This window comes from Pristis pectinata, chromosome 8 (assembly GCF_009764475.1).
Source record: "Pristis pectinata isolate sPriPec2 chromosome 8, sPriPec2.1.pri, whole genome shotgun sequence".
Taxonomy (NCBI): Eukaryota; Metazoa; Chordata; class Chondrichthyes; order Rhinopristiformes; family Pristidae; genus Pristis; species Pristis pectinata.
Genome location: NC_067412.1, coordinates 93898845 through 93926547, shown reverse-complemented (window position 1 = coordinate 93926547; position 27703 = coordinate 93898845). Strand labels below are relative to the sequence as shown.

At 43.0% G+C, this 27703-nt stretch overlaps 1 protein-coding gene across 2 annotated transcripts in view; it reads left to right on the top strand.

Moving 5' to 3' along the window:
* LOC127573039 (X-linked interleukin-1 receptor accessory protein-like 2) overlaps positions 1–27703 on the top strand; it is an 840978-nt gene that overhangs the window by 621121 nt on the left and 192154 nt on the right. The window contains exons 6-7 of one of the 2 annotated variants that reach the window (XM_052020818.1): positions 2159–2274; positions 2378–2421. In XM_052020818.1, coding sequence (XP_051876778.1) covers positions 2159–2241 — 83 coding nt within the window. In that variant the 3' untranslated portion in view covers positions 2242–2274; positions 2378–2421. Of the gene's footprint in view, positions 1–2158; positions 2275–2377; positions 2422–27703 lie in introns of those variants that run through there. The other variant, XM_052020817.1, reaches the window with a different exon arrangement.

Here is a 27703-nt window from a genome sequence, read left to right as displayed (position 1 = left end):
CCCGCATAACTCCTTTGAACTTATCCCCTCTCACCTTAAATGCATGCCCTCTGGTATTAGATATTTCAACTCTGGGGAAATGATACCAACTGTCTATTTATCTATGCCTTTCATAATCTTATAAACCTCTATCAGATCTCCCCTCAAGCCTCTGCCGCTCCAGAGAAAACAACCCAAGTTTGTCCAACCTAATTTCTACATTGGGCATTTCTACACTGAGGAAAGCCAGAGTTTCTGAGTCATTCTGATTGTTTTTTTAAATTTAAATCTTATTTTATCAAGTAGCAGATAATAGTTATGTCAGTAAAAAAATTTAATTGCATTTTCCAACTGCACATTTTTCAAAGGGGGTTGTACCGAACATCCTGCTTTGCATCTTAAAGATGTGTTTGTTTAACAAAGGGGTCAATTTTAAACTGTATTCCAAGTGTTTCTTTATTATTACATTTGTTTTAACCTGAACTGAGCTGTTGCATCAGTTTTGATAAACACAAGGAGGTAAGAGTAATGCTCACAAACCCAGATTGACAAAAACTCTCAGTGTGAATTTCAGACAATAATTGAAAAAGAGAGATCCCAGAGCAATTTGGTTACATTCTCAAAGTCTCTGAAGGAATGGATCACTTTATGCTGCCATGAGACATTTTTCTAATATGACCTTTTAAAAAGAATTTGGGATTGTTCTCCTTTGAGCAGAGAAGGTTAAAGGTAGATTTAAATAGAGATATACAATTATGAAGGCTTTTGATAGCAAAAGAAATGATGATTCCATTGGCCAGAAGGTTAGTATCCGAGGGATGCAAGTTTAAAGATGCTACTCATCAGAAGGGAGATACTTTGTTAATGCTACAAGATAAGATATCTTTATTAGTCACATATACATCGAAACACACAGTGAAATACATCTTTTGCATAGAGTATTCTGGGGGCAGTCCACAAGTGTTGCCACACTTCCGGTGCCAACAACTTGTTGAGATCTGGAAAGCGTAGCTCTAAAAGGCAGAAGAAGTAAATTTAATTGTAATTTTAGAAATGGAATTAGATGCATATTTAAATAAAAGAAAATAAATTGCATGGTTGTGAGGAAAGGGAAGGGTCATACCAATAAAATAGTCCCTTCAAAGACCCTGCAAAGGCATGGTGGCCTGGTTGAAATTTTTTCTGTGCTGTAACAATCAGTTGTTTTATGTGACTCATGTCATAACTCAAGACTTCCCAAATTCTTCACACCTGATCAACTACTTGGCAGTATTGTCAGTGTTGTGCTATATAAAAAGTCTGTTTGGACACAGTGAGGTCCCAGAGACACCAAATGAAATGAATGATCAGTTCACCTGATTTTATACAGGAGAACAGAATACACCTTGCTCTTTGAATAGAAAAAAAGGTAGATGCCACCTCAGGTTTGCCCACCATCTGAAATCTGGTGTCCCTAATAATGAGGCACCCCCTCAGTGCTGCACTAATATATTTGTTATACACTCAAGTCCTGTAGGGGAATAATGGGCCAGAACTCAAACCCACACCCATCTCCAGCATCTCTCTCTCAATCCAAACCCAGCACTCTTCTTGTCAGTCCAAACAAGGGGCTTTGTCTGAGTGGACTTATTGGAAACAAAGGTTATGCCACCTCAAGTCATTGGGCACCTGGGTTCCAACATCCACCACCAATCAAGGTGAGAGTGTTATAGGCTGAGTTGAGCGAGAGAGAGAGCTAATTTGCTCCTAAAGTGACTTCCGCCACTCCCCACCCATTGCAGAGATCCCCTGGTAGATCTGCTCTCCCCTCTTCCCCCACACCTGCCTATCGCTATCTCTTACCTGTATCTACCTCTCCCCACCCTATGCCCACCCTGCCTCCCCTCTTTTGTCCACCTATCACTGCTCTGCTTTTTCCTCCTATATACTGGGCTTCCCTTTTCCTACCTTCAGCCCTGAAGAAGGGTCCTGACCCGAAACGTTGACCGCCTGCTTTTCTCCACAGATGCTGCCCGGCCTGCTGAGTTCCTCCAGCATCATTGCTGATGATATATTTGGTGGAAAAAACCATGTATTTTTCAGGCATATGGGGTGGTGCAATATTATCAAATTGGGCTGAAGTTTCTCACTTTGTACCCCAGTAAACGTAATCAGCTCTGGGCATTCTTTTATCTTTCAGCTGTACTCACGGACAAGCTACCTGAGCTGCTCGACCCTCTTGAAAACCAACAAAGTGTTGTCGAGGTCCAGTTGGGTGAGTAGCTTCCTGAGGAAGTCATCCTTAGTATCTGCACTGTAAGCACTGATATTGTTCTTCTTTTGTTGGATAAATAACATATTCTTACCACACCTTTACCTTCAGTCATTCATGTGCTTCCTTTTGATCCCCAATGTACAGCTGGCAGGAAGGGCTGAAATGAGAGATGTGTACTGCGATTATATTGGATCTATCACTTCCGTCTCAGGCAATCAGGCTATCAAAGCTGTCTACCTCTTTAAGACACGGTCTCTGTAGATGTCACAACTGAAAGAAAAATAACTTGATTTTTTTAGGAATTGAATGGTTAGTTATTTTGTTAAGATTATACACATGTGGAGCATGGTGATGTTTTTTTTTGAATGTTCAACCTTCTGCCCTGGAACAAGTAGTAATGGGTCAGCCATCCAAGACGTGAAAGCAGAAAGAGCAAGAATGGATGAAGCAGATAATGAACAGTGTATTTAATATGTGGAGAGAAAAGCAAGCAGCCAACCATCAACTATACAGGTTCCTTCTCCTCTGTTTTAGTTTCTTTTTTCCATTGGTATTGATGCTGGTGACTCCAGAATGATCCTTCCTGACAATGAGCATCTGTTTAGTTAATAATAAACATTATGTTAGACCTCCAGCTGACTACCTCCCCAGTAAACAATTACTGGAGAGAGGAATTATTGGTTTTGAAATAAATATCCTTCCACCAGGCGTGAAAGGAGCTCTGTGTTGTTTAATGCTTTAAAGGGGACATTGAGGACTGCAGTTGACCTGGACTGGGTGGGAATCTGATTGTCTGCTTAGCTTTTGGTAGTTGGGAATTTTGAAGTTGCCCCCAGACAAGGGCATCTGCTCCCTCTTAGAAGAGATAAGTCCTAACATGGAACTGGAGAAAGAAGGGGACCTGGGATTGTTGGTGGATGTTGGAACCCGTGTGGTCAGTGGCTGAAAGTGGCATAACCTTTGCTTCCTGTGAGTCAACTCAGAGGAAGCCCCTTGCTTGAACTGACAAGAAAAGTGCCTGGGTTTGCATTGAGGGAGAGGTAGTGTCGGCTGAGGGGGAGAGACACTGGTGGAAGGGGAAGGAAAGATAGACAACACTGCGTCTGCAGTACCTGAGTGTTGGTCCATGACAGTCATGGACTGTATTGGTGGTTATGTGGCTGCAGTTGAGAGAGGTGTGACATATGATTCTCATGGGCCAATCAGATCACTGGAGAATGACAGGGAATAAGAAGGTTAATCAGTGTCAAAGAAAAACTAGCATGTTGGTAAGAGAAATTTATAGCTTTTCCTCTCATTAAAAAATCCTCCTTTAACTTTGCAATTAATTCAGCTTTCAACCTACACTTTTGTTGTGATCTTCGTTGGGGAATGGCATTCAGTAATTCATCACATAAGAGGAAAAGAAATTTAATGAGAAAATATGTATGGTGTTTGACTTTTTAATGAAAATACTGCACTGGGTTTTGCCCGATAGTCTCCTGATTTCTCGTCTTAATGCCTTATCTTTTCTATTTGATTGAAATTCTTTAATAGAATGTAAATTTAAATTGTTTTTACTTTGCTCAAACTTTTACGAATTCAGTATTTTTGGTGGCTATTGTTAATTTTTGAGCACATTAATATGTGGTTTTGTTTAACCTTGTGTTTCTTTAATCTATAAGATGTAATATTGTGGTCTGCAGCAAACAAAAAGAGCCTCTGGCAGATGTTACTGGAGTTGCTCAGACTGTCTCCTCATCATTTTATGAATTTTAATTTTGACGTAATCTGTTCATTGTCTTACACTCTGAAGTCATTGAGTTTTTGGTTTCACCCAGTTCCACTGGATTGGCCCCATCCACAGCAGAAAGCAGATGCACCCCTCCAAACAGTTCTGACCCTTACGATGTGGTTGAGGGAAGAGTGTTGCCAACATTAACAGACTCCGCATTGGGTGCCTGGAAATGTGGCCTGTGGTCAGTATTGCTGGACTTGTGCTCCTGAAATGCCAGTCAGTGTGTGGTTTGGGTTGGCTATAGGGTTTCAGGTTGCTGAATTCATTTTCTCAAGAGGTGAGAAGTCTGGCTTCTGTTGGTCCTTCCTCTCAATGTCTGCTCCAATAATAAAGATTGTGGCTGACACTGTGCCTCATAATTTTCCAGTCAAATCCCCAAAGAATTCCACAGACTGGGTCCTGATGAAGGGTCTTGGCCCAAAATGTCGACTGTTCATTTTCCTCCATGGATGCAGTCTGACCTGCTGAGTTCCTCCAGCATTTTGTGTGTGTTGGTCCCTCTTTCATACAGTTTCTTCTGATCTTCTAGAAGGTTTGTTGATGAACCCCTGCTCAGAACCCTCACACTCTGATGTCAGTCATTCAATGGTCAGATAAACAGGAAACATCTGTTCCATTGTTTCCTTTCCCATCCTTTTTAACTACCTGGGACCAAATGAGGTTAAGCAACATCAGCTGTGGTTCCCTGGTTCCCCTTCCCTATCAGGCCAGGAGAGTCCATGTAAAATTGACTTTTTTCCCATCATGTTCAAAGAGGTTTAGCTGTTAGCCATACGGCGACAGATGTAAAAGCGGGAACCAGTTCAAAGTTCAAGCCTGTAGCATTGACCCCTCCCCTTGATCCACTAATGTCCTTGCTGGCCAGAAGCTCCAAGTCCCCCCAAACACATCCAGGAATTAATGCTGGATTGAGCCTATCTAGGTTTTTGACTGTTCTGCCAGACTCCCAGCACTGTTACCAAGAGGAGCCTGTCAGACCAGCCATAGATGTTTGGACCCACTCACTCCTGTTTTTAATTGGACTCTGAAGCCTCGGGGTTTTGCATGAGTACCTCAGTGATAAACTCACACAGGTCTCAAGGAGAAAAAAACAGCTTTCTTATCACTTTCCATTTTTCATGTGCTAAGAAACATTAGAATGTAAGTGAATAGCTAATATATATAGATATAAAAAATATAGTTCACTCCTGTAGAAAAACGTATTCTTGCCTAATTTTTTTATTTATATTACCCCTGATCCATAAAGGTGCGATGAAATGGCTGCTTGACACACAACTAAAATGTGTGGCCTTAAATGACTTTTGTAAGTCATTTGGATTAAATTCGATAAAGCAGCCACTTGAGTATTTATTGATTGAAGTGTTGTTTGTTGGGATTGTTGAAAGAATTGTTAAAAGGCAGGCACCAACAATGTAATTTAACAACACTTTTAGGGGATTTGTTGCTGAAACCAATGACCCAGGTTACCCTGGTCTTTTGATTTGGAACAAGAAGAAAGTGCAGGATGAAATTTATTTGCTTTCATTGCATTCCCCAGGGAAACAGAGATTTTTTTGAGTGACCTAAGCAGACCCAAGATAGATAAGCATGGGCTTAATTAGATGCTGATAATTCACAGTCTTAGAAACTGCTGAGGTGTCACCAGCTTTATGTGGCATTCCTGAACTCCAAAGGTTGCTTGTGGACGAATGGTGTGCCACAGTTACACTTCCTTCAGGGAGCACCCTCCTAGATATACTGAATTAGAAAGGTTGGATTACAAGTTTTCGGCTGGTTCCAAATCCCTTGCTTGTCACTTAAATGAAGGTCAAACTTGTCAGTAGCACCATTGGGTCTAATCATAAAGTTTTTACTCCATCCCTGACCTGAATATTCTGTGGCAAGGAGAGGGGCAATTCAGAGTCAAACAACTTCCTAGAACTTCACAGTCTTCAAGATTTCAAGATATTATTCACAAAATAGTTGATAAATATTTGGATTGATCAAATACTTTGAACTAAAATCTTTTCCCAGCGTAGGTTTTTCAATACAACACTACGTACCAACACCATGAGAGGAGTAAAATGGAGACATAAGAGACGACAGGTGCTAAAATCTGGAGTAACACACAAAAAACTGGAAGAACTCAACGGGTCAGGTAGTATCTGTGGAGGGAAATGGACATTCGATGTTTTGGGTCGAGACCCTCCATCTGAATTGACCCATAGAGTTCCTCCAGCATTTTGCGTGTTGCACTATGAGAGTAGTGTTTGATCAAACTCCTGTTAACTTTGTTCAACTCTTTCTTTAATATATATTGACTCATGTAGGAGTCACTAGCAAGGTGGACATTAATAGTCCACTATTAATGCTCACTGCAAAGGTAGTGGGGAGCAAGATTCTCAAACGACTGTAGACCATGGAGTGAAGGTGCTCCTACAGTACACAGAGGGTGCGATACGACCAAGTGGCCATTTCAAAAGGCAATTCAGTGTCAAACAACTTCCTATAACTTCCATCTTCAAGACATTACTTACAAAATGGTTGATAAATATTTGGATTGATCCAAATAATTGTAATTAAAATCTTGCAAGAACAATGTCACGAGTAGAATGCTTTTCAATTTCATTGTGATTTAGTCTCAATGCAATGAGCTGAACGTGCATCTTCATGCAACGGTATTTGTAATATTATTTTGTGCTGATGTGGTGCTGTTTGTTATTGATTACTGGCACAATAGGTTACCTCATATTGCCTCCTTTTATCCTCAGTACCTGCCAACAGAATGCTGCAGTCTCTCGCTCAATTTCAATCTAATTCCCCATATTTTCTTAAACTGTTGAATCACCTTCCCCATCTGCAGCAAGAGTACTGATGATCTTAGCTTGTTTTCTTCAATTCTTTAAGTATTAAGGAAGGAAACAACCTCGGGAATCATCCACACCTCAAAAGATGCTTTGAACCCTGCTGTGCGAGGCCTGAATATGTTGTTCACCAGCCCTCCCCTCACACTGATAGTTTGAGAGACCCCTGGAGTCATAAAGTTATTCAGCAAGGGAAAGACTCTCCAGCCAACCGAGTCTGCACGCACTATCATTTAAGCTAATCTGATGTTCATCCGATTTTCTTCTCCCCCAATTCCCATCAACTCCCCCCAAATTCTACGTCTCACCCACAAACTGGAGGCAATTTACAGTGGGCAATTAACCTCCTGACCAGCACATCCTTGGGATGTGGGAGGAAGGTGGAGCCCCTGGAGGAGAGTCACGTGGTCACAGGGAGAACATGCAAACTCAGACAGCACTGGAGTTCAGGATTAAACATGGGTCACTGGAACTGTGAGGCAGCGGCTCTACCAGCTGTGCACTGTGCCACATGCCAAATCATGCACGATGGAAGGAGACCACTAAAGATGCTAAATGTGCAGAAAGGACTTTCGTCCACCGGCTCTACCAATGTGGATCCTGCAGAGAGTAAACTAGTGGGCCTCAGGCAGATCGTGGCGTGTGGAGGCTGGGTGAGGCAGACCCAGGGTGGGTGGACAGAGAGTGACAGATGTCAGGTCTAGGCCTCAGGGGAGGGGCTTCAGTGTAGAGCGCAGGAAGTGGGAAAATGGGACTAGCTTGGTGGGTCCCTTTGCCTGAATGGATGAGTTGGGCTGAAGGCCCTGTTTCCATGGTGTATTACTTTATGAGTGGGATACAGTTCTACATGTGAAGGGACTGGGTATGGGATCAGCTGAGAGTCCTGTGACAGAAGGCCCAACAGACATTCTTGGAATGCAGGGAACTGTGCAAAAGAAAGTTCAAATCCCAAAGTCGACCTGCAGGGAAATTTGACCCTGAAACTCTCCAGCAGCCAGACCAGGGAAACAATTCCCCTTTAAGTCACACAGAAGCAAGCCAGGAATGTTTTGCAAAAGCCTGTTTCTCTGTGGCTCCCAATGTCCCCAGGCCAGGCATGTACAACTGAATCCAGCAGGTATCATCAACATGTATGTTTGATGCCATTGCACATATCTGGTGTCTCAGAGACATGGAAGACCCAGACTCAGGCACTGAGGGGAGCACAGATGAATTTAAATTAAATTCGGTCATGTCACTTTCAAAGAGTTTAGATTGGTAAATTGGTTTATTATTGTCACATGTCCCAAATTACGCTGTTTTGCATGCTATCCATACAGATCATTTCATTGCATCAATACATTGAAGTAGGACAAGGAGAAAACAATAACAGAATGCAGAGTATAGTGTTACGGTTACAGGGAATGGTATTTACAGGAAAGATGGATAAACAAATGAGATAGAGGGTTACACTGATAAAGTTAGATGAGTAGAAAGAGGCAAACACGAATGGGGCAGGGTAGTCTATGACTGGAGGACACAGATTTAAGGTGAGGGGGGAAAGATTTAAGAGGGACATGAGGGGCAACTTTTTCACACAGAGGGTGGTGGGTATATGGAACCAGCTGCCAAAGGAAGTGGTAGAGGTAGGTGCAATCACAAAGGTCAAGACGTTTGGACAGGGACATGGATAGGGAAGGTTTAGAAGGATATGGACCAAATGCAGACAATGGGACTAGCTGGGATAGACATCTTGGTCGGCATGGACAAGTTGGGCCGAAGGGCCTGTTTACATGCTGTGTAACACTGTGACTCTGTGACCATAAATACTAAGGTGGTTTTGTTCTTCACACAGAGGTGGTAATCTCTGGAATCCTCTACCCTAGAGGGTTGCAGAGGCGAGATCATGGGGGGTACTTAAAGGGGAAGTAGATTAATGTTTGAAAGATCAGGGAATTGATAGCCATGGGGAACTTACACAGAAGAGAAGTTGAGAGCTGGGATCATGAATGGCAGGGCAGACTTGAGGGGCCAAGTGGCCTACTCCTGCTCCTGTTTCCTTTTGTGTTTTTGTGAATGCCCAGTGCTGGGCCTTAAATCCAAAGCAATCCTTTGTCAACAAGGTTTTGGACACCTCCTTTGGTTCAGTATTCATTGTTTTCCATGTGCTTCTGTGAAGATATGGTGGGATATATTACTAAATTTATGGTATTATTTTAATGCAATTTGTTGCTGTCTTGCTATCTCGGTGTAGGTTACTGAGCTTGTATTGTGGATAAAACATTTTTTTAAATAAAGAATCTATCATAATCATGCACAATGAGCAATAAGATTGTAAACTGTTAACATAAATGTCCTTTTTTAGTGTGCACAAACAGAAGGATACCCTTTAAAAGGAATTTGAAAGCTGCAGTTACAATGGTGTTAGTTCTTTAAGATTTGCTTCTATTCAGATAAATGTGCTTCAAATCTAAGACAAATTTAGTTCCTGGGGGAACCTGAAGGTTGTTCAAGTTAAAGAGCTTCCAGAATAATTTGCTTAAATAGTCCTTATGATACAAGACAATATTGTCAAACCAACAGGCATTGGATAACTGGAGTGCTAACATTCACCAGACGCATACTAAGGATTCTTAATTAATTCCAAGAGACTATTAACTGCTGAAAAAGAGCTGTCAGGAGCTCTTAGGCACAGTTTGTTGTAAATCCTGGCTGCATTGTATTGTGGTATTAGTTTAATTGTCTGAATTTGATAACCCCTTCAATATGTAAATAAATTTAATTAATGGTTTTAATGTGTCATGTTCGCCGATGAATTGAGCTAAAGGGCAATACTTAACTTTGTCTCTTAGCAGTAACATGCGGAGAAATTGGTGCAGCTGGGGTGGACCTCTTTACACAACATAGGCCTTGCTTAAAGTGCTACCAAGCTGGGCATTGCCACAGGGAAAAGTTCAGAGCTCGCTCACCGTTTCTGGGTGGCACAGTGACGCAGCCAGTAGAGCCGCTGCCTCGTAGCACCAGAGACCTGGGTTCAATCCTGACCTCAGGTGCTGTCTGCGTGGAGTTTGCACATTCTCCCTGCAGCCACTTGGGTTTCCTCCAGGTACTCCAGTTTCCTCCGACATCCCAAAGACGTGGTAGGTTATTTGGCCACTGTAAATTGCCCATTCATGTAGGTGAGTGGTAGAATATAGGGGGAGTTGATAAGAAAATGCAAGGAGAATTAAAAATGGGATGAATGTAGAATCAGTGTAAATGGGTGGTTGATGGTAAGCACGTACTCAGTGGGCTAAAGGACCTGTTTCCGTGCCGTATTTCTCTCTGACCCTGTTTGCCAGACTGCACTTTGATGCAGGACTTCCTGTGAAGTCCAGCTCAAAGTTGTGGCAATTCCCCAGAATGTACACAAAGGAATCCCCCTCCAACAGATACTCCATTCATTTGAGTGGAGAGAAGTGGCTGCAAGGGAGCAAGGTATTAGTTCATCTACCTTTTCTGAATTAAATTGACTTTAGTTTCATTTTTTAATTGTTTTAAATGATTTATATTTTAATTTCTTCAGCTTGTATGATTCAACTTCAAGGCTGTAATTATTTTTTATTCATTCTGAATAAAAAGTAGAGTCAGTCAGCATGGACACAAGCTCTTTGGCCCAAAGTATCCACACCAACCATCAAGTATCCATCTTCACCAATACAATTCTTATTTCCTCTCACATTTCCATTTGCTCTACTCACCCCATTACAAACACTTTATTCCCCTGTCACGCACCAATACTGGGAATAATATACAGAAGCCAATTAACCTATCAACAAGCATGTCTTTGCAAGTGGAAGGAAACTGAAGCATCAAGAGGAAACCCACAGAGTCGCTGGGAGAACATGCAAGCTTTACAGAGGCAGCAGATACTGGAATCTGGGTCTCGGCCCGGAACGTCAACTGTCCATTTCCCTCCACAGACGTTCCCTGAGCTGCTGAGTTCCTCCAGCAGTTTATTTGTTGCTCCAGACAGCAGTCAAGTTCAGGATTAAACCGGTGTCTCAGGAGTCTGAGGCAACAGTGATAAGCATTGCCCCACTGTACCACTCTGACATACATTAATAATTTGAGAAACACCTCAGCCAGGCAGCGTACTTTGCCCGTTGTGAAAACCTTTCCCAGCTGTGGCAAAGGCAGAGCTGGTTTTAGCCCCTCCCAAGGATGACACTAACACACATAGGGCATCTCCACTGATGATTGGCTGGCACATTGAAGCAAGTTGAGATCTGCGAAAGTTAAATATGGACATCAGATCGGCAAATGGGGAGTACAACAGTTCAGTGCCAGCAGGATATTCTGAGCTAGTTGAGATGTTTAATGTTATAATTGGGTTTAAAGGAGTAAATTTGGACAAACTTTCCACTGGCAAGTGAGGCAGCATTAAAGAGATATAGATGGAACATATTTTTCAGAACAAAAGGAGTTTTTCTTTAAACTCAGCAAGGTTTTTTTAATTTGGAATGAGCTGTCTGAGAAAAACAAACTGGTGAAAACAAATTCAATAATAATTTTCAAAAGGGAATTGAATAAAAACTTGAAGAGGTTATAGGCAAAGAGCAAAGGGGTCTGGGAATAATTGGATAGCTCTTTCAAAGAGCCCGTTCTGACCTCCTCCTGTGCTTGAGGAGTTTATGATTCCAGTTTCAGATAAATTGTTAATCCGAGATGCACTCACTGTGCGTGCCATAATGAACACAGCTGTATAAAGAAAATATTGAATCAAGAAATGGTATAAAAGCAGCTGAAGTTTTATTGTAACACAGAAGCTCCTGAGAAGTTGGGTAGTAAACCTGCCTGGTTTCTCACAAATGTAAACTTTATGTTTCGATCCATTAGTTTGTCTTTGTTGGAACACACGCTGTACTCGGTAAATAAAATTGGTAAATCGGTTTATTATTGTCACGTGCACCGAGGTACAGTGAAAAACTCTGATTTGTATGCCATCCACACAGATTATTTCATTATAAAAGTGCATTGAGGTAGTACAAGGGAAATCAATAACAATGCAGAATAAAGTATTACAGTTACAGAGAAAGTGCAGTGCAGACAATAAGGTGCAAGGCTTCCTCTGCACTGTCTTCAATTGGACCAAATTTTGTATAGAGAGTACAATTCTCAGGCATTATTTTGTTGCATATTTAGCTTTGCTGACCAAGGACTTATTGTACCAGAGTCGTATTGGATTGAAACCTTATGAAAGGTTCATTTTCTTTGATTAATTTCTCAAGATACAGTAATTTTAACTGGTGACCTTTGCTTAAATGTTGCTTCCTGAATGAGGTGCAGGGTGGAAACTGGCAGCATGGTATCAGATGGACGTGTCTATCTCATGGTCAGTGACAGTGAGGGGATTTTGGGTCCCACTAAAGGCAATCGAGTGGGGAAGAGAGACCAGCCCAGAAGAAACCATGACTTGCACGGTGGTACCTCTTAAATCAGACCAACTCTTCATCCTTCCCAACAAGTGGGAATAGAGGCACTCATGGTGTCTCTACTTATGTCCTTCTGTGTTTATACTAAAGGCTCCTTTAACATCTGACACCTGCTGAAACCAAGCGGGAAATGAAGCTATTCCATTAACTGTCCTTCATGGGGAGATTTCCTTTCCTGTCATGTCGTATCGAATTTTGTCTGTAGAACTCAAGGTAGAGGGTTCAAAATGAGAAGGATGTACTTCAGACTAACATGAGATAAATATTTGTATTAAACACTTTCTAGAGTCATTGCACAGCACAGGACAGGAGCTTCTGCTTTCCAAGTCTATGCCAAGCATCAACCATTCATTTATACCAACCCTAGATTAATCCTGGCAGGCACAGTAGTGAAACGGCTAACACTACTGTTCCTATTTCCTACCAAACAAATATTTTCTACATTATCATATATTCTCCTTGTTCCAGATCGTTATTCTTTTCTTCCCAATTTCATGGAGTTATACAGCACAGAAACAGGCCCTTCAGCCCATCATGTCCATGCTAACCATCAGGCATCCACCTACACTAACCCCATTTACCAGCACATGGTCCATGGCCTTCTGTGCCTTGGCAATTCAAGTGCTCGTCTGGATACTTCTCAAAGAACACCTGCCCCTAGGCAGTGTGTTCCAAATTCCAACCACCCCCTCGGTGAAAAAATTCCTCCTGAGCTCACTTCTAAACCTTTTACTATTCAGCCTAAACCTATGCCCTTTAGCTTTAGACACTTGTGCTTTGGGGAAAAGTTTCCTACTATCTCGCCTATCTGTTCCCCTTATTGTTTGGTATCCTTCTATCAGATGCCCCCTGAACTCCAAGGTAACCAAACCCAACCAGTCTACTCTCTTCTTATATCTACTATCTCCACCCCAGGGAACATAGAACAGTACAGCACAGGAACAGGCCCTTCGGCCCACAATGTCTGCACCAAACACGATGCTGAATTAAACCAAATCTCTTCTGCTTGTACATGATCCATATCCTTCCATTCCCTGGTAGTGTAGCGGTTAGCATAACGCTATTACACTGCCAGTGACCTGGTTTCAATTCTGGCCACTGTCTGTAAGGAGTTTGTACGTTCTCCCCGTGTCTGCGTGGGTTTCCTCCGGGTGCTCCGGTTTCCTCCCACATTCCAAAGACATTCCAAAGTGAGCATGCTATGTTGGCGCCAGAAGCCTGGCAACACTTACAGGCTGCTCCCAGAACACTCTACGCAAAAGGTGCATTTCATTGTGTGTTCCGATGTACATGCGACTAATAAAGATACCTTATCTCATTTTTGAACCTCCCCACATTCTTGTCCACTACCCCAAGATTCTACCACTCATTCCATACTGGGGACAATTACACTGGCCTCTAAACCTGCTAACCTGCACATGTTTGGGGTGTGGGAGGAAACTGGAGCATTCAGGGGAAACCAAAGCACTCACAGGCAAACTGCACACAGACAGCACCCAAGGTCAGGATTGAAGCCCAATCTGTGGTGCTGTGAGGTAGTGGCCCTACCAGCTTTGCCACTGTGCCATTTCTAATTTGGTCCAATTGACAAAGAGCCCAGGAAAGAATCTGAGGTGCTTAAAGACCGAATTTTTATTGGTTTCAATTTAACTTTGAAGCACCTGGGAGTTTTAGCTTTGTAAAATTCACCCTATAATTGGGAACGTTTGTAGTTAGTGGTAAAATAATGCATTTGCATTCCATTTTTGAAGGGTTAAAATATTTTGGTGTTGAATATCACATCAGTATCCCAGAAGGATCCATCCTGCTTTCTGTAGGCATGTAACCAATTGTTTTAGAAGACTTTAATTAAGTAGAACAGTCACTCAGGCACACTATCTTGTGAGTTATTGGGTTGTTCAAGGAGCATGGACTTAATGCTGCATCTCTTTCATCATGTAACCTTAATGTAATTTGAAAGAGATAGAAGAGTCTGCAGTGCCTGTGTTAGAGGGCACCAGTCAAGCACAAGGCTGCTGCTTGGAATTAGGATAAACATTTATTAACTCCAGTTGACTGACCCAGAATTCTGCCATATCAGCAAAATAATAAAAATACATATCACGGTTTTAGTATGCTCATGGATCTAGAGTGTCCCTTTTACAGCCCAGTGTATAGGTGGAAGGAACAGAAGCTAGTGGTTAGCGTAACGCTATTGCAGTGCCAGCGACCTGGGTTCAATTCCGGCCACTGTCTGTAAGGAGTTTGTACATTCTCACCGTGTGTCTGCGTGGGTTTCCTCCGGGTGCTCCAGTTTCCTCCCACATTCCAAAGATGTACGGGTTAGGAAATTGTAGTATGGGCATGCTATGTTGGCACTGGAAGCGTGGCGACACTTGCTAAGCCCAGAACACTCTACGTAAAAGACGCATTTCACTGTGTGTTTTGATGTCCATGTGACTAATAAAGAGATCTTATCTCGTCTTTTCTCATCGGATGAAAGGGATAAAACTTGTCCATTTGTTGTGGCTTTCAGGACTTACCACAGGCGGGACTGCCAGTGACATTGTAGTGAATGGAGACACAAGAGACAGCAGGTGCTGGGATCTGGAGCAACACACAATCTGCTGGAGGGTTGAGCAGCATCAAGATCATAGAACAGTACAGCACAGGAACAGGCCCTTTGGCCCACGATATCTGTGCCAAACACAATGCCAAATTACACTGAATCTCTTCTATTTGCACATGATCTATTTCCCCCAAGTTCCCTGCATATTCATGTGCCTGTCTGAAAGCCTCTTAAACATCACTATCCTATCTGCTTCCACTACTACTTCTAACAGCCCATTCCAGGCACCCACCACTCTCTGTGTAAAAAAACTTGACCCGCACGTCTCCTTTGGACTTTCCCCCTCTCACCTTAAATACATTTCCTCCAGTATTTGACATTTTCACCCTGGGAAAAAAGATACTGGCTGTCTACTCTATCTATGCCTCTCATCATTTTGTAAACTTCCGTCAGATCTCCACTCAACCTCCACCGCTCCAGTGAAAACAACACATTTGTCCAACCTCTCCTTGTAGCTCATCCCCTCTAATCCAGGCAACATCCTGTCAAACCTCTTCTGCACCCTTTCCAAAGCCTCCACATCCTTCCTGTAATATGGCATCCACAATACTCCAATGTGGCACAACCAAAGTTTTATACAGCTGCAACGTGACCTGTGGGGGGGAAAAGAATTGTCACTATTTTGGGTCAAGAACCCTGAGTTCCTTCAGCAGATTGTTTGTTGTCTGGTAGTGGATGTCAGGTTGAAATGCTAACTGAGCATGATTTAGAAGGTTCAGCTCAGGGGTTCCTTGGGTGCTATCTGTGTGCAGCTTGCTTGTGACTACATTTGAATGCTCCCGTTTCCTCCCACATCCCAAAAATATTTAGATTAGCAAGTTAAGTGGCCAGTGCATTGTCCCTTCGCGGGTGTTAGAATCTTGGGGGAGAGGATAAGAATAGAACATAGAACATAGAACCTAGAACATTACAGCACAGTACAGGCCCTTCAGCCCACAATGTTGTGCCGACATTTTATCCTGCTCTAAGCTCTAACTAACCCTTCCCTCCCACCTAGCCCCCTATTTTTCTATCATTCATGTGTCTATCTAAGAGTCTCTTAAATGTCCCTAATATATTTGCCCCCACAACCTCTGTAGGCAGTGCGTTCCGCGCACCCACTGCTCTCTGTGTAAAAGAACTCACTCCTGACATCCCCCTTATACCTTCCTCCAATTACCTTAAAATTATGTCCCCTCATGTTAGCCATTGTCACACTGGGAAAAAGTCTCTGACTGTCCACTCGATCTAAACCTCTTATCATCTTGTGCACCTCTCTCAAGTCCCCTTTCATCCTCCTCTCCAAAGAGAAAAGCCCTAGCTTGCTCAACCTATCGTCATAAGACATGCTCTCCAATCCAAGCAACATCCTGGTAAATCTCCTCTGCACCCTCTCTAAAGCTTCCACATCCTTCCTATGATGAGGTGACCAGAATGTGGGGAGATTAAAAAGATTCAGAACATGGTTCATGATCCACTGGCCAAGTGTATCATATGTTAAACAACTATAAATTATTTTTTATGTATCAACTCTACAATACAGGCACATCCCAAGGCACTGAAAAGTGAACAATAAAATATACTGGACTTCAGCATAAATAGTAGAGTTACAGGAATGTAAACCATTTTCCCCCATATAGAAAGGATAAAGCACTTGTCTAGAAACTCTCAACCAACAATTCTTTGCTTGGATTGTATTCCATTAACAGAAGGTCCAGTGACTTCTCTGTTGCTGATGATGGTTCACTAATAGCTCAGTCTAAAAGTCACATTTAGTCGCATTTCATGCACACCTTCAACTCATAGGCCATCCAAATTCAGGCCGATGGCACAGATTGAGTAGTCACCACCAGCGCTGGGCTATTTGCCCAAGATTTAGTTGATGTGCGGAGACAGTAGCCTCCACTGGAATTGATATAGAGGTTTACTCCAGCAATTCTTCTTCCCTTGGAACAGCCACATTCCCCACCATAATTGCTAGATGATTTAGATGGAAATGTTTTCAAGCAGCCTCCTGTCATAACACAACATCCTTTGTTATACAGTGACACATTACCCTAATCTAGCAGCTTTGATCTATATTTTCTGGCACATCAGTCAGCCTAGCAAATTATTATTGCATGTATAATCCATTACATCTTTGGTACTATCTTCATCCAGAGACATTCTGAAGCCGCACAGGTAATGTGCAAGATTGGTTTCATCTTTCTCTTCAGAAGCACTAGCACATCGTAATCAATTCAGTGTTAGTTTTTGGAAGTAAAGCTATTATATTCAAAGAATAGATACACAGCAAGATCCTCACAATTGGAATTATCTCTGCGATCATTGTAGAAAACTTTCAGAATGTGTACAAGACAGTCACTCAAGTTCGAATTCAAGCTTATTGTCATAAGCATGCACACACAGTATAAATGCCATGAAAGTTTCCACTTGATATTTATGTATGCTTAGAACTATTGTTGGACACAGATCACCACACAGGGCCTGCAGCATGGGAGAAGGTTACTGAGCCAATAATGCCTCTTCTTCATCTCTTGGGATCAAGGGTGTCTTGCTTCAATTCACTTCTGTGGGATCAGCAGGCTCTCACAAATGGGACAGGAAGCGGCTCTGAGGGTAGGTGGGTGGTTTGTAAGATGGTTCACTGCTTCTGCTGTTGACATTTGGCTTCCATTTGCTCACAGTGCATGGACACAAGGTTCTCAATTCCATTCCACATGCTCATTCTCCACTTTAAGTGGTGATGGGCCAGAGATTCCCAAGAGTCAATGGGGATGTTGCATTTTCTGAAGAACATCCTTGAATCTATTCCTCTGTCTGTCTGGTAATCTCTCCCGAGGCAGAACCCAGAACAGAGTTTCAGGAGTCAAGGCAGACAATATAGCCTTCCTAACAGAGCCAATGGATGTAATTAGGGTGGATATTGGCCTGAAAGAGTCCACTGACATTGATTCACATCTTTCTGTTAGCCTTGGAGGATTTTATGGAGAGTGCGTTGGTGGTATCTTTTCCTGATTGCCAGCTCCCTGAAAGCACTACCAATGTCCCTTGTTTGTTTTCCCATAGTTGTGCATTTCCTCCTTTGAAAGGAGGGCATTGAGGCTCAGTGCCGAGGCTCGGATTACTGATCAAGAGACGTGAGTTCACACCCCACTATGGCAGCTGAGAAATTTAAATTCGATTTGTTAAATAAATCTGGAAATAAGAAACACAAACTTAATCTCAGTAATGGTGACCAGAACTGATTGGATGATTGAATAAAACTCATCACTAATGTCCTGCAGAGAATAAAATCGGTTGCTCTCAACTGGTCTGGCCTCGATGTGACTCCAGATCACAATGCTGACTCTAACTTGCATTCAGAAATGGCCAGCATGCCACTCAGTATAGGGAACCCTTAGGGATGTGTAACCTTATCAATGATGCAAATATCTTGCAAATGTATCAAAGAGAGTATTTTGTTTTTTCATGGCGCTCCCCTGGATTGACTCCATCTACACTTCCTGTTGTCTCAGGAAAGCAGCCAATATAATCAAGGACCCTTCCCATCTCAGTCATTCTCTCTTCTCCCCTCTCTCATCAGGCAGAAGATACAAAAGCTTGAAAGTACATATCACCAGGCACAAGGACAGCTTCTATCCCACTGTTATCAGACTCTTGAACGTACTTCTCAAGATGAATTCTTGATCTCCTAATATACCTTGTCGTGGCCCTTTCACTTTATTTGTCTGCTTTCACTGCACTTTCTCTGTAACTGTACATTATATTCTGCATTTTGTTTTCCATTTTACCACCTTAATGTACTTCTGTATGGAATGATCTGTCTGGATGGCACGCAATCAAAAGCTTTTCACTGCATCTCAGAACATGTGGCAATAATAACCCAATACTAATACCAGCACATGGCATATCAACAACTGAGCATGGCCTTTAATTACTGTCCATCCCTAATTTCCCCCTGAACTGTGTGACCTACTAGAGTAAATCAGTGGGTTATTATGTTGACCACATTGTTGTGTGTCTTGGGTCACCTCTGTGCCAACAAGGTAGAACTGGCTGATTTCCATCCCTCAAGAGCACTGGTAAATTAATTGGACTTCTCTGCCAAACCATGGTTGCATGTTCACCAGTAATGATACTTTATTTAGTTCATTGAATTTAAATTCCCCATCTGCCACAATGGTTTTGATATTGTTCAGCAGCTTAATCACGATGCTGGTGTATCTTAACCAATTCCCTTTGAAGGTACTGATTGAATCTGCTTGTACCATCCTTTCAAGCCAGATCACAGCAACGTGCTGAATAAAAAAAAATCTCACCTCCCTCTGGAGATTGGCATTTGTTGTGAATCTGTGTCCTGTTATTGATGCCACACACCCAATGGAAAATACTTCTCCATAACCACCTGATCAAAACGCTTCATAATGTTGAACGGCTTCCATTTTATGGTCCCTCCATTCCCTTCAATTCCGATTCCACCCGTCACCTGCACACAAGGGGCAATTTACAGTGGGCAATTAATGTACCAATTCGCATGTCTTTGGGATGTGGAAGGAAACTGAAGCCCCTGGAGGAAACTCACACAACAGGGAGAAAGTGTAAACTCAACACAGACAGGTCAGAATGAACCCAGGTCACTGGAGCTGTGAATCTCTACAAGCTAAGCCACCATGTCACTGTGAGGTAATTCAACCAGTCTCTCTGCAAAATTGAAATCACACTCCCTGGAACCACTGTGGAAAATTTCCTTTGCAACTTTTTCAGTGCTTCTTGAAGTGTGGTGTTCTCAATTAAACTCAGTGCCCTATCAAATGATTCATTAATGAACATTATATTAAAATTATGGTCTTTCTGTTTGCTAAAACTTCCATTTCCACAATAGCAACTTCATTTATATAGTGTCCATAATGTACATAAACCTTGCAATGCAGTTTACAGAAAGGCTATCATTAACTTGACACTGAGCCACTTATTAGGTTGATCAAACAGGGAGATTTGAATATCAGATTCAACTATTACTTTTAAAGGGAATTAGATGAGAGCAGAGAATCATTGGACACTATCAAATCCTATCATAGCAGAGGGGGAATTCGAATTTAATGAAATAAGTCAAGTGTCAGGTGAATGAGCAACTACAGATTGACAGAAAAATCTATTTCATTTACCAATACCCTTGAGGGAAGTAAATCTGCTATTCCTGCCTTGTTGGTCCTTTAGTGACTCCAGAGCCACAGCCGTTGGTTGTCTCAGAACTGCCATCTGAAATGGTGCAGTCATGAATAGAAGTCTGGAGGTGGAACTCCAGAGATCACAGAAACCAGCCTCCCCTCCATGGACTCTGTCTTTACTTCTCGCTGCCTTGGTGAAGCAGCCAGCATAATCAAAGACCCCACCCACCCGGGTCATTCTCTCTTCTCTCCTCTCCCATCAGTTAGAAGATACAGGAGCCTGAGGGCACGTACTACCAGTCTCAAGGACAGCTTCTACCCCACTGTGATAAGACTATTGAATGGTTCCCTTATACGATAAGATGGACTCTGACCTCATGATCTTCCTTGTTGTGACCTTGCATCTTATTGTCTACCTGCGCTGCACTTCCCTGTAGCTGTGACACTTTACTCTGTACTGTTATTGTTTTTACCTGTACTACCTCAATGCACTCTGTACTAACTCAATGTAACTGCACTGTGTAATGAATTGACCTGTACGATCAGTATGCAAGACAAGTTTTTCACTGTACCTCGGTACAAGTGACAGTAATAAACCAATGCCAATACCACCAATGGTGGAGACTACTCGGTTAAGGACAGGCAGGAGGTCAGAATTAGAGGAACTAAGGTGCCTCAGACTGTGACAGGACTGAAGAAAACATCAGGCAAGAAGGAGAACATAGAGAACAAAGGACAGTACAGAGCAGGAACAGGCCCTTCAGCCCGTGATGTCTGCCCGAACACGGTGCTGAATTAAACTAAATCACTTCTGCCTGCACGTGATCCACATCTCTCCATTCCCTGCAGATTCATGTACCTATCCAACAGCCTCTTAAATGCCTCTATTGTATCTGCTTCCACCACTATCCCTGGCAGCCTGTTCCAGGTACCTACCAGTCTCTGTTTTTAAAAAAAACTAGCCCCACATATCTCCTTTAAACTTTTCCCTCTCGTCTTAAAGGACAGGTGGGGTCTCTACAAACAGAGACACAAACTTTAACAACACACACAAAATGCTGGCAGAACTCAGCAGGTCAGGCAGCATCTATTGAGGGAAATAAACAGTCGACATTTCGGCTCGAGACCCTTCGTCAGGACTGGAAAGGAAGAGGGCAGAAGCCTGGTTAAGAAGGTCGGGGGGGGGGGAGGGGGAGGAGCACACGCAGGCAGGTGATAGGCGAGTCCAGGTGAGGGGGGGAAGGTCGGTGGGTAGGGGAGGGGGGACAAAAGGGAGGGATGTAAGAAGCTGAGAGGTAGATGAAAGGGAGTGATAGGTAGGAGAGGCAAAGTGCTGAAGAAGAAGGAATCCGGCAGGAGAGGGCAATAGACCACGGATAAAAGGGAAGGAGGTGGGGAATAGATGTGCAGGTCATGAGGGTAGGGGAGGGGAGTGGGCCACAGGAACAAGGGAAAACAAAGTGGGGGGGGGCGGTGGGAAGGGGCGGGTTACCTGCAGTTAGGGAAATTGATGTTGAGGCTGTCAGGATGGAGACTATCAACGCGGAATATGAGGTGTTATTCCTCCGACCTGCTTCTGGCCTCAACTTTAGGTCCAAGGTGTTGTTGACCTAAGAGCCAACGCTATTCAGCCAGCACAGAATGAAGGGGATTGGTGAGAGTTAGGACAGAGACAGCAGAGCTTTGAGTGACCTTGGCCTTGCAGAGCAAATCAAGGGATTCTGATCAGGACAGAGTAGCAGTAGTGTAGAGGTAATAAAGGCGTGCATGACAACTTAAAGCAGATGTGCTGAGACAGGGGCAGAGTGCTACCACGGAAACTGGCATCATCGCACTGAAGCTAAGTTACTGTCTCATTGTTAAACAATGTCACTTGCTCTGAGTAAACACAGAAAATAAGAGCAGGAATAGGCCACTTGGTTCTTTGAGCCTGCTCTGCATTCAATATGATTGTGGCTCATCATCCAAAATCAGTCTCCATATCCATATCTACCCATATCCCTTAATCTCTTTAGCCATTAGAACCATATCTGACTCCTTAAATGTAGAATCAGAGAGCCATCAGCACCGGAACAGGCCCTTCAGCCCAACTAGTCCATGCCGACCAAGATTCCCATCTAAGATAGTCCCATTTGCTCATGTTTGGTCCATATCCCTCTCAACCTTTCCTATCCATGTACCTGTCAAAGTGTTGTTAATGTACCTGCCTGAACCACTTCCTCTGGCAGCTCATTCCATATACGCACCACTCGCTGGGTGAAAAAGTTGCCCCTCATGTTCCTATTAAATCTCTCCCCTCTCACCTTAAACCTACACCCTCTAGTTCTTGATTCCCCAGCTCTGGGAGAAAGACTGAGTGCAATCATTCTAAGTATGCCCCTCATGATTTTATACACCTCTATAAGATCATCCCTCATTCTCTTACGTGCCAATGGACAAAGTCCTGGCCTGCTCACCTCTTCTATAACTCAGTCCCTCGAGTGTTGGCAACATCCTCTTAAATCTTTTCTGCACTCTTTCCAGCTTAATTGCTTCTTTTCTATAGCAGGGTGACCAGAACTGAATGAACTAATGAAGGGTCTCAACCCAAAACATTGACTGTTTCTTTCCCTCCATAGACGCTGCCTGACCTGCTGAGCTCCTCCAGCACTTTTTGTGTGTGTTTCTCCAGATAAGATAAGATATCTTTATTTGTTACATGTACATCGAAACACACAGTGAAATGTATCTTTTGCGTAGAGTGTTCTGGGGGCAGCCCGCAAGTGTCTGCAGAAGTTCCAGCATCTGCAGAATCTCTTCTGTCACAGCATTCCATATCATTAATGATTTAGCTTCAACTGGTTTCCATGGTAGAGAATTCGAAGGTTCACCAATTTCTTGGATGAAAAAATTTCTCCTCATTTCAATCTTAAATGACCTATCCTTTATCCCTGGTCCTGGACTGCCCCACCATTGGGAATATCTTTCCTGCATTTCGTCTGTCCATTCACAAATGCTCAATAGAAGAGATTGATTATATGTTATAACAGTTTGTCAAGTAATTGTACTTGTAATTCATACAGAATGGATCTTTGTCTACATAATATTCATACACCCAGTAATATCAATAGTACTAAGCTGATGAACATGTCTTCATGTTTCACAATGTAATCAAATGCATATCACAGTGTTAAATGCAGCCATAACTCATAAAAATAAATGTGAATGACTGGATTTAAACTGATGTCCCTCTGGAACAATAACAGGATTATCTTTTTCTTTAAATCACTAATTGGTTATGCAGTCAATAAATGTAATGCAGACAGGGAAAGGATTAAACATTCTACTTGACTGCAATAAAACTCCTCAGAACACAGACCAGCCAAAGTTTGTGGGCCAATAATTCTGCATCAAAACCAAATCGTATTTACAACCATTTCAGGGCCTGCTTTAAATTAAGAATTATTCCATAAAAAAATTGTCCTGATTTTATCTTGTAATTCAAAAATCTCTCGTCAATCCTGGGTACGCCAAATTTAAAGGTTTATTTCCACATCTGTCCAACTTTTTGTCACCTCTTTCTTTTCATTCACTCTTCCCCTCTATCTCTATTCCTTTCCGCAACTCATATTTGTTCTACTGTAAAAAGCAGAAAATGCTGGGAATGCTCGGCAGCAACACAGGAAACGCTGGGGGAGCTCAGCAGGTCAGGAAGCACCTGTGGAGGGAAATGAACAGTTGACATTTCGGGCCAAGACCCTTCATCAGGAGATAGAAGAAGCTTGTAAAGTTAGAGGGATGGTCCTGATAAAGGGTCTCAGCCCGAAATGTTGGCTGTTCATTTCCCTCCATAGGTGCTGTCTGACCTGCTGAGTTCCTCCAGTATTTATCAGATAATATCAGATATCTTTTTATTAGTCATATATACATCGAAACACGCAGTGAAATGCATCTTTTTGTGTAGAGTGTTCTGGGGGCAGCCCGCAAGCTTCTGGTACCAACATAGCATGCCCACAACTTCCTAACCCGTATGTCTTTGGAATGTGGGAGGAAACCAGAGCACCCGGAGGAAACCCACGCAGATACGGGAGAACGTACAAACCCCTTACAGACAGCAGCCGGAATTGAACCTGGGTTGCTGGCGCTGTAATAGCGTTACGCTAACCGCTACACTACTTTGTGTGTGTTGCTCCAGATTTCCAACATCTGCAGTCTCTCCTGTGTCTCCAAATACTCAGCAGGTCAGGCCGCATCTGTGAGAAGAGAAACAGAGCCAACGTTTCAAGTTGGAGACCCTTCGTCAGAACTGGGAAGGAAACAGAAGAACCTAGTAAAGTTGCAGGGATGGTGTATTGTCTCCGAGAGGGTAAAACCACGATGACCATGAGGATATTCACATTCCTTTACTCATGACCGACTCACTGTACCCTTCTCCCTCTGGAGCTCAGGCATGTCTGAAGCTGTGAGGCAACACCTGAGGGCCTCAAGATGGATAATGGGATATACCCAAGGGTGTGATTTATACGTAGATGCAATTCAGCCATAGTTGGATTACATGGAAAGTTTAAGGAGCCAAAAGGCCTCTTTCCGTTTTGTAATTCCTCCACTCTCTTCTTGTTTTGGGTGAAACAGATTGGTGCCTGAGATGCCAAGAGCTGAGTCACAAGGGGTTCAGTATAATGCAAACTGAGCAGACTTGAGGAAGAATCTGTGGCTCCAAGCGACTGGAGGAGAGGCATTGAAGACCAAGGACACTGGGCAATAGCCAGGCAGGTGGGGTGGGCTGATTGGGAGACACCAGAGGCAGACTGGAGTCTGGAAATACCAATAAACCTGGGTGGGTGTCCAGAGACAAAGTGGAGAAAGTAAAAAGCCCCCTGAGATATTCATAACACAATTAGTCCTTTCTTATATATAATGGAGGTTTTAAATGGAAAATAAAGAGCCCTATTTCTTTTTGCCCTGCATTTATTCTTGCCATCCGTGTACAGTTTTCTCTTCCCCCCCCCCCCGTCTGATCCCTGTCAGATATCTTTATTAGTCACATGTACATCGAAACACAGAGTGAAATGCATTTTCTGCGTAGGGTGTTCTGGGGGCAAGCCCGCAAGTGTCGCCACGCTCCCGGCGCCAACGTAGCACGCCCACAACTTCCTAACCCGTACGTCTTTGGAATGTGGGAGGAAACCAGAGTACCTGGAGGAAACCCACACAGACACACGGGGAGAACATACAAACTCCTTACAGACAGCGGCTGAAACTGAGCCTAGGTCGCTGGTGCTGTAATAGCATTACACTAACCGCTACACTACTGTACAAGGCATGTGATCATCTGTGGAGTTTCAATATTGCCATTAATGCTGAGTCGGGTGATATGTGTTTTAGAACACCATGGTGGTGACTTTTCCTGAACACTCCAGATGATAATGTGCTTGGAGTTGGCCAAAAGAAGATTTTCAGCCACAACATCTGGCTACACTGCCTATTGCCCAAGGTTCCACCTTGGTAACGAAGTTTAAGAGTACACTAGCGACTGCCGTCTGAGGGTAATTAAGATTCCAATGATCGATTAAATTGATTCCTTGTTCTCATTGTGTTCTGGCACAGCAATTAATTACTTTTAACATTGACCAGCTAAACAGGAGTAGAGATGCTATTGCTGAGTAATATAAGCATTCCTCACTTACTGACTGAAATCGACTGAATGCACTTCATTGTGAGGAGGACTTTTGAGACATATTTGGGAGGCTTTCAGCAAAATTGTCTAATTATTCACTGGCTGCAAAATTCGCTATACAGCATACTTTCTGATTCCAAAATGTGGCCTTTGGCAGCTACATGTGCGAATATTCTTCCAGAAGCCATACAGTACCTAACAGATGTATTGTTGAGGCCTGCCTGAAATATTTGGCAACCATATTAGCAAATTAGAGCTCAAAGCTCCCACTAATAACTTCAATAATAGCAGAAAGAATACTCCTCACTGAGTATACTTGAGGGAATATTAAAAGTTTGCATTTTAGTTTGGTTGTTTTGAAGCTTGTTTGTTAGTACTGAGGGAATGATGGTGTTCAACGCTGATCTGTAATTGATAAACAGCAGCCTGACATATGTCTTGTGGTTGTCTAGGTGCTCCAAAGCAGAGTGGAGAGCCAGTGAGGTTGCATCTGCTGTAGACCTGTTGTGGCGGTAGGTGAATTGCAGCGGGTCCAGGTCCTTGCTCAGGCAGGAGTTAACTCTAGCCATGACCAACCTCTCGAAGCATCCAGGACATGCCCTCTTCATGTTACTATCATCAGGGAGGAGGTACAGGGGCTTAAAGACCCAAATTCAAACATACAAGAACAACTTCTTCCCCTCCGCCATCAGATTTCTGAACAATCCATGAACCCATAAACACTGTCTCATTATACCTTTATTTATTTGGTATTGGTATTGGTTTATTATTGTCACTTGTACCGAGGTACAGTGAAAAACTTGTCTTGCACACCGATCGTACAGGTCAATTCATTACACAGTGCAGTTACATTGAGTTAGTACAGAGTCCATTGATGTAGTACAGGTAAAAACAATAACAGTACAGAGTAAAGTGTCACAGCTACAGAGAAAGTGCAGTGCAATAAGGTGCAAGGTCACATCAAGGTAGATCGTGAGGTCATAGTCCATCTCACCGTATAAGGGAACCGTTCAATACTCTTTGTAAATTATAGATTTTATGTCTTTATACTGTACTGCTGCCGCAAAACAGCAAATTTCACATCATATGTCATTGATAATAAATGTGATTCTGATTCTGATGCTAACTATTTCAATGATTGTAATAGTGTCTGTCGGTTTAGAGTCATGGAGTCATTCAGTATGGAAACAGGCCCTTCAGCCCACTGAATCCACGCTGACCATCAAACACCCATTTTACACCAACCCTCCCTTAACTCATTTAATTCTCCCCACATTTGCATCAACTCCCCATATTCTGCCACTGCTCTGCACAGAAGGGGCAGTTTACACTGGCCGTTAACCTATCACATCTTTGGGAGGTGGAAGGAAACTGGAGCACTCGGAGGAAACCAGTCATGGAGAGAACATGCAAAGTCCGCACGGGCTGCACTGGAGATCATGACTGAACCCAGACGGCAGGAGCTGCGGGACAGCAGTTCTACAAGCTGCACCACTGCAATGATCAGTGCAGAGTGCTACTGGCCAATGACACTTAATGAGGACTGCAGGTTAATCCAGAGATGTACCTGAGTCCGCTCTCTCAATGTAGTTATCAGAAGCAATGCATTATATAGATCAGCGCCTAGCACACTGGCTGCAGTCAGGATGCATTGATTCTGCAGCAGACTGCTGGACCAGCTACACTGGAGTCCCACTGCAAACAAAAAGATGGACAATGAGTGACAAGAGGCATCCACTGATGGGACAGCTGACAACTCCCTCAACATGCGGGCACCAGACAGACTGAAAGTTATGCCACTGGATAAAACATGATTGCGACAAACCACGGCATGCTAACACGATAGTTCCACTGCCTGAGGATCTCCCAGTACAATTAAAGGTAACCTGAGGGTGAAATATTTACTTATAATTCACAGAACAGCAGTTTAATTTTTAATATGTTTCAGGCATGGACTCTCCTTCCTGAATCACCCTATCCTAA